We start from the raw sequence: 7,636 nt of genomic DNA, 5'->3' as shown, positions 1-7,636 counted from the left end.
CACGATTAGAAAATAAACATATTTCGTACCGACACGGTGGCACAGTGATGGTAGAGTTGCAGTCTCGTTAATCTGGAAGGTTAAGCAGAGTTGGCCGCGGTTGGTAGTCAGATAGGTGACCGCTCTACTATTATTCCGTTCGCTTGCGCTGGTGATTTTTCAGATCGTTTGACCGTCTTTTTATGGTTACGACAAGGTGAGCGGGAGATGTGCCAAAGTTCAGGCCTAATGTGTCTATAGACAATATAGACATTTGTTTGGAACTTAGGCAATACACTGGCCGTTCCGGGATGGGTTCTTCCCGAGTGACTTCCCTACCCACAGGACTGATTTTCTTGGCGAATGCGGAACGGAATCCTCAACACCCTTACCACCCCCATCCCTTACCAGTCCCCAAAGTGCTGAGTGCCCAGAGAAGGACGTAGTGTACTATAATATATATCGTCACAATTTGCCATGGGAAATAATAGACTCGGCATTTTACTAAATACCAGATAAATCACGTAGGTATGTTCTAAATTCAAAGCAAGACTGTTTTGCTCTTGGTTTTATTTGTTTTTCGAGTTGAAGCACGACTGATATTAAATCCACTATCCGGCAATATCCGCAAGCACTTTTTGTATTATTGAGAATCGATAAAAATTACTTTTCTTTAAGCATTTCCCCCCTGAAGAAGGTTCTGCAAGCACGTGCAACGCTTTGGCTTTCCAAACCTACTCTTGTGTGGTGTAGTTACTCCACACACCCACATGTCTACGTAAGCTCTTTTTTCGTAGTGTTGGTACAAGAGGCGTCTTTTACTCTTTTCCTACGTGGAAATATACAAGCGTGACCGCAGTTAATTGGATTGTAAAAGTAGCATCGCTCGACTCTCTATTTTCTGGCTTATCGTATTTTAATCGACGAGCTGCCGAGAAAGTTTAAGAGGTATACAGAGGATTACGTTAAACGCAATAAGGATAACGCATTAACGGATAACGTTAATCTACTCAAGTACTCTTACATTTACCTCAGTGCAATTCATTAAAGATAAAAACTTTTCTTTTTTTTTTTAAACCTACAGGGAAAAACAATGATTCGGTCTATTTTATTGACTTTTAAAATAGTCGAATTATTTCCAATGATGTTTAATTGTAAAATGTCACACATTTATATTTCGGTGACTTTCTTTGTTACAACTCCAGCTTTGAATTTAATCTTCGCGGGCCATATTGCAAATATAAGTGTGATTTCTCTGTCAATACGGCATTCATGAGTATTGAATATATTTTCGACTTCTCTGAAATTGTACAAATTTAAATGGTAAAAACTAATGTGCGAAGGCTTCAGGACAAGAAACCCTCGAGCACAACTTGATCATGCATGAAAGTGTGTTAAATTTGTGATCAACATGTGTGACACTCTAGATATTGTATAAAAATTTTTAATATAAGAATAGGAGGTTTCGGCAAAAAATAAAAAAAATGTTAGATAACGCTGGAATAAAATTACGTTTTCTTAAGAACACATTATGTGCGTATGAATTTTTTCACTCTTTTTTTCCAGACATATTTTAAAAATAAAAAAATGATTTGATTCCACAATTTGACATAATATACACTTACTGGAATCAGTAATTGCATTGTATTTAATCTACCATTGAAATAAACCAAAACTTTCGAAAAGCAATTCAACAATTTCTCCTTGTAAGCTCATTAAATATAAGCTATGTATTAAAAAATAATAAAAGCATAAAAAAAACTCATACGAAAAATCTTTAAAAAAGTTACATTTAATAAAATTCTATGAGTGATCACAATAAGAGCCTATGTTAAATTGCAGCATTAAATGTTTTTTTTCTTGAAAATATGTGTAGAAAAGATTATTGAAAAATTCATATGATGTTCTAAAAAAAAAAAACGTAATTTTTTTCCAGTATTACCTACTTAACATTTTATATTTTTTATCGAAAGCTCCTCAAATGTATTATTTTAACACAGTTGAATCGATATAGTCACTTTGACTTTTTTTATACTTATTTCACTCTCTAAGTGCGACCGTTAGTTTCCGCAGTTTCAGGTATGACTATATAAGTATTAGTGACCGTTCGTTTAGTGTGACATGTTCTAATTTTATCAGCTTCACGCCAAAAGTAGCGCAGTTATCGCGGTTCTTACGCTAATAAGAGAGACCGTTCTATTTAATTAGTGTACCGATCTGCGACGTCGTCGAATGTGACTTACTTACATGTGCGTGTGTGGTATCTGTGCAGGTTCGCAAGAGTAAAGACTAAAATACGGCTTACTGGTGCAAGTAAACAGCTGACCTTCAAGAAGGAAAACAGCGCGGCTTAAAGCTTAGGATAAAATTTATAAATTGTTTTTTTTTTTTTGTTTTTTTTTTTAAATCATATATATTCAATGAACCAATCGAATAAATATTAAGAGCTTCCTCTGGGCCCTAAGTGATTTGCTGGGCGCAATAACCCTTCGGACGTTTGAATATGTACTTAATTACTCCCTGTGGTGACGTAATTTTCTAATTTAAAATGTATTGAAAAATTTAATTGGGACAACTACGCATTCACAAATCGATTTCGTGTCTTATCATATTTGTAACATGTATAGAACTTTTTTATATAATATGATATAAGTTGAATGAAAAACTATTTCCATAACATTTATTTATTGAAAAATATGGTACTTTTTTTACTAATAAAAGAAGTCGGAATAAACAATAACTTGAATAAAAAGTCATTAAGTATACGAGATAATTGTACAGCTAAACTATATACTGTTAAAAATACAATAAAATATTGTTTGTTTATCTTTTACTGTAGTGCGTGTACATACGTAAAGAAAAATAAGCAATTGATAGAAAAAGAAAAAAAAAAATTTAATGGTTTAATTTTTATTGATTGTAAAATAAAGACAAGCAAAAATTTTTTAGCTGAAACAATAAATTATATTCTGAAGAAAGAACTATTCAGGAACAAAAAATTTGAAATATGTTTCAATAAACTTTAATATACAAAATGTATTGAGCTTTTCTGCAAAAAAATTTTATTTTTCGTATTTTATTGTGAATAACGATGAATTAGAATTTTTTTTCGGTAAAAAATACCCAAGATCGAGAAAAATAGTAGTTTTCGACGGATAAGTGCCATCGTCTCCGGGGCTATTTTGCGACCCAAGGGACCTGCGAAGCAGGTATTTCTTAGCGCATGGGCCCAAAGTGCAACTGCCATTTTGCGCCCTCGGGTCACACTTTGCGCCCAGTAAATCACTTTGGGCACACGGGCAGAAAAGTTTTTTGCGCCCTCCGGGCCCAACGTACTTTTCCGCCCTGGGGCCCAAAGTGATTTACTGAGCGCAAAGTTTGCCCACGGGCGCAAAATTGCACTTTGCGCCCTCAGTAAGAAAAACATTTTACAGCCTTCTAACCTCAAAGTCGCACCTTCGCCGCTTTCTTTTCGGTTCTCAGGCTGTAAAATAGTATACGAACCTTGTTCGTAAAGGCTTCTTTACGAACCTCGTTACTGCCCTCGGCTTCGCCTCGGGCCGTAAACCTCTCGGTTCGTCAATTCAGCCTTTCCGAACTATAGGTACGTAATATACTAATACGCGACTCGGGCACCAACCTACAACAAGCGCGCCCTTCGGGCGCTTATGTTTGTACTTTGTGCCCTAGTGACGTATTGTACCATTTTTTTATTTGTTCATTTAACGATTTTCTTATCTAAATACCTTATCTATAACCTTATATTGTAATATTAGGCAAAAATTATTATGAATAAACGTTTGAGAAAGTTGCGGCATTAACTTTTTTATAGGGGAGGGGGGGTACCTTTTTGGGGGGCCATTTTTAGATACTACAAGAGTTCCAACCCTGCCCCAAATGGTATCTTGAGATAAAAACTTTTGTTTTAGTATCTATTGGACTTAGTTGCGGCAACAATGTAGTATGGACTATATGACACTTTTTATGTTACCATATAACTTATGCCCAAAACAAAAGTTTACAACAATACTTTGGATCTCTGCAAATAATAAAGATTCTCAACTTTTGTGAAAGTTGCGGCAGTAACTTTTGTTTACATAATTCGGGCTCAGCTCTCAGTCATATATATGTAAGCGTCATTCCTGATGTACACAGAGCCGCCGCAGCCGCCATTTGTGATACTCGAGAGTTCATCGTGCATTTGTGCATTTGAACAAACTTCGCATTTCGTGTAGACGTTTGTGTCGGTGTGGTACAATCCTTCGAGTAATTATTCACCAAGGCGATTGCACTTTTTCTCGCTCTTGGTCTTTTTTCTCAACGTTCGTTATCTAAAATCGCGACCTCGATAGTTCGTCTTGAGTAAACTCGTGTACGTTAGTCGCTCCAGTAGGTCGTGCTCTCGTGTCGTCGCGGACAGGTACCTAGTCAATTGTTATTTACCCGGTCTTCGTCGTCTTTGCCAACGAATTAGTCAATTTTCTGTACAATGGCGGATCGCAATGGTGTCACCAAGGAAGATCAGAACGAGGAGGGCGAGCAGAGGCAGCTCTCGGAGAAGGCGAACGAGTACATTCGCGAGTTGATGCAGGAGAAGCTCAACCTCGACGAAAACGGTCGCCTGCCCAATGCTCAGCGACTACTTGATCAAGGTACGCAACGTGATGTATATACAAGCTCATTGGTCTAGCTGTTTTTTTCATAATGTTTTTCCTCGAGTTTAGCTGTTTTGCTCACTTCAGAGTAAAACTGCAGTCGTAAAACTGTGGGTACACTATGTTATGTCTGTTTTGATCACTGCTTTTAAATTGAGGGAAACCTACCGGCTGGGTTTGAGGTTAGGTCGTTTGCTCTGCATTGATAGCTTTTGTGTGTTACTTTCAACAAATTTGGTAATAACGATTTTTACTTGACAGTAATAGCTGAATTGAATTAAAATTATATAAATATTTTTTACTTGAAAATGCTAAAGTACCTCGTGTATTCAGACTAGCAGCACATGGTTTGGTGTGTTGATGCTAATACTGTTTGTTGTGAATTTTATATTTATCTTTCATAAAAGTTATTTGTTACTGAAAAATATGTTGAAACCTTGTTGAGTATGCACTTTTACTGGGTAAAAAACTTGATTACAAATTTGCATGAGTAATAACAGACCTAGTTCAGATTTTAGTTTCTATCAAGGCATGTTCAGTATTCAAACAAGCTAATTAGTATTTTTATAATTTTATTCATCCACATAACAGGCAAAAATGTTAACTGCTAGTTAGTTTATTTGAAAATTAATGACTTTTTCGATTAGCCTTATGTACCTAAAGTGTTTATCTTCGTCATCCATGCATAGGTATAGTTCAAGAAGTATGGGTATACGTTTTAATAGTCTTTAATGTTACTGTAGTCAAAGATTTTTTTAATACATCTAACGCAATGTTCCTGCTAAAATATTTGAAGACACTAGATGGGTGTTTTTTTTACTTAAAGAATAAACTTCAAATGTCTACGCACTCCTTGAAACTCACCATTTGACATGAGTTTTTGTAATAATTTGTTTCCTTTTTAAGAGTAGTATGAAACAAGTAATTGATATTTTGTACTCATTATTTTAACATGTACACTTTTTACATCTTTCATTAAATTTGTAATACCATCATTTTTGTAGTTAACTGTTTCAAACAGCAAAAGATATATACTTTTGAAACAATTCATGGAGTTTATTATATCTTGCTAAAAAATATCTCTTCCTCTTTATGTATCTTTTCTTTTCTATAGCATGGAACATGGTCTAAATAGAAATTCTGTGCCTGATTGGTGCGATAAATAACAATTATTGAAAATGATCAATTTGTTCGTGAAGTAATAGTAAGTGATGAAGTAATAGTAAGTTAATACTTGGTTCTCCTAAAAGACTACACATAAGAATTATTATGAATTAATATAACTTGAGGAAATATTGCTTCTCAAGTTTTAAATATTTGTTGAGTTAAATTTGTAATATTCAATGTATCAGATCCAGAGAAAAAATATTTATCCAAGTATGTGTGTATTTATATCAAGATACCACTACCTTTTACCAGTACTAGAACAACTTGGGTTTCCCAATGTAACTTTGAATAATAAAAAGCAGGGTTGTGCTGGTGAAGAGTATGTGTAACAAAAAAAACTTGAGTTTATGAAATGATACTGAAATAATGGGATAAGAAGTATCTTTAATATTGGATTAAAGATTTGTACTTCTTGTGAAGTATGAAAAGACTTTATTAAATTAATAGTATAATAAACAGACAAGTCTATTATGTTCCATTCAAGGTAGAGATTTTAACAGATGTTGGTATGATATAAAATATTTAAAAATTTGGGAACAATTTTATATTACTAGCTGTAAGCCACTGATAATGCCGACATACAGTGATATAAATTAGTAGAGAAAACTTTTCACCAGTCTGAAACTGATTTAGTACATGTTGTTCTTCTGATTTCAGTTACTGTTGCTGCAAAGATTAAATTGGTACAGGGCCACGTTATTTACAGATTAAAAAAAATATATTTATGTACATATTTGTGTACCATTCAAATAAATATTAGAATATGCAGCTTGAAATAATGGTCCGAGGTTAAGCAGATGGGTGACCGTTCAAGTCTCGCCGTTCCGCCTGTGCTCTTGATTCTCGAGGGTCCATCAACTGTTACTCTGACGCTTCGTCTACGTGATCATAGGGGTGACTGAGTTGGCCCTCGTGTTTATTCGCTTTGAGCGCAATTCTGAAATCGCGCTCCCATTGGAGACTTTGAGAACGATTGGTCGTCATTAAAAAAAGTAAATATTAGGAAATCGAGCTTCCGGCTCCATTCTCCAGGTGGCCAACCCTAAAATTCTAAAGATTAAGACGAAGCGCTTCTGAAAAAACGAAATTTACGCTGAACAAGTCAATATTATTTTTTTTATAAAAATCATAAGAAAACACTTACCAAACACCGTTCCAAAGTGGTACCTTTATCTTACAACAGTCGGAGCATTTTTCGTCTTCCAAAACTTGTTATTTATAAGGTTTATTATTAAAAAAAATATCGCAAAAATGACCAAAAATTACGGAAATTTAGGGAATAATTATTATCACAGGCTGCATGTCACTGATAATGCATAGACATTTATTAATATTACTTAATACATATAGTATTAATAAGTTCCAGCAATTTTTGTCTTCCGAAATTATTAAACTCAAGTGTTATATCGCAAAAATGATCAAAAAATACGGAAATTTAGAAAAAATTCAGTAAAACAGGCTACACGCCACTGATAATGCATTAAAACTTATTGATATTACTAGAATCTAACCTTATGAAAAGTTACGACGTATCTAGATGATGATGCAAATATTCTGTCAGCACTGTTGGTAATTTGTCAGCGATGAATGAGCAGTACTTCGATACCACGTCAAGTCAATTATGATAGTATTGATTTGCATTTTGCTTGAACTTATGGTGTTAAGGCCTAAGGCAGCATATACATTCTGCGGAAAAATACGTGACGGAATGCTGACGTCGGTACATGAGGGCAAGTCCCTTACCAACGCTTATTTCCGTTCTAAAAGGTCAAGAGACCGCCATTTACATGAAGCGAAGAATTCCGCTATGAAAACTTAATAAACCAATGAGAGCA

The 7,636-nt window shown here is 34.7% G+C and overlaps 1 protein-coding gene across 3 annotated transcripts in view; it reads left to right on the top strand.

The window, feature by feature from the left end:
• Positions 1-4,148: 4,148 nt before the first annotated feature.
• The window catches only part of LOC106637926 (KH domain-containing, RNA-binding, signal transduction-associated protein 2), a 154,207-nt gene continuing 150,719 nt past the window's right edge, over positions 4,149-7,636 (top strand). For all 3 annotated transcript variants that reach the window (XM_089593741.1, XM_014350904.3, XM_089593740.1), the window contains exon 1: positions 4,149-4,631. In XM_089593741.1, coding sequence (XP_089449867.1) covers positions 4,469-4,631 — 163 coding nt within the window. In that variant the 5' untranslated portion in view covers positions 4,149-4,468. The remainder of the gene's footprint in view (positions 4,632-7,636) is intronic.

Source organism: Copidosoma floridanum, unplaced genomic scaffold (genome assembly GCF_036245765.1).
Source record: "Copidosoma floridanum isolate Cflo_tuat_1 unplaced genomic scaffold, Cflo_Japanese_pri ptg000020l, whole genome shotgun sequence".
Lineage (NCBI taxonomy): Eukaryota > Metazoa > Arthropoda > Insecta > Hymenoptera > Encyrtidae > Copidosoma > Copidosoma floridanum.
Note: the sequence above shows the minus strand (reverse complement) of the source record. Positions and strands in the feature narration are given on the sequence as shown.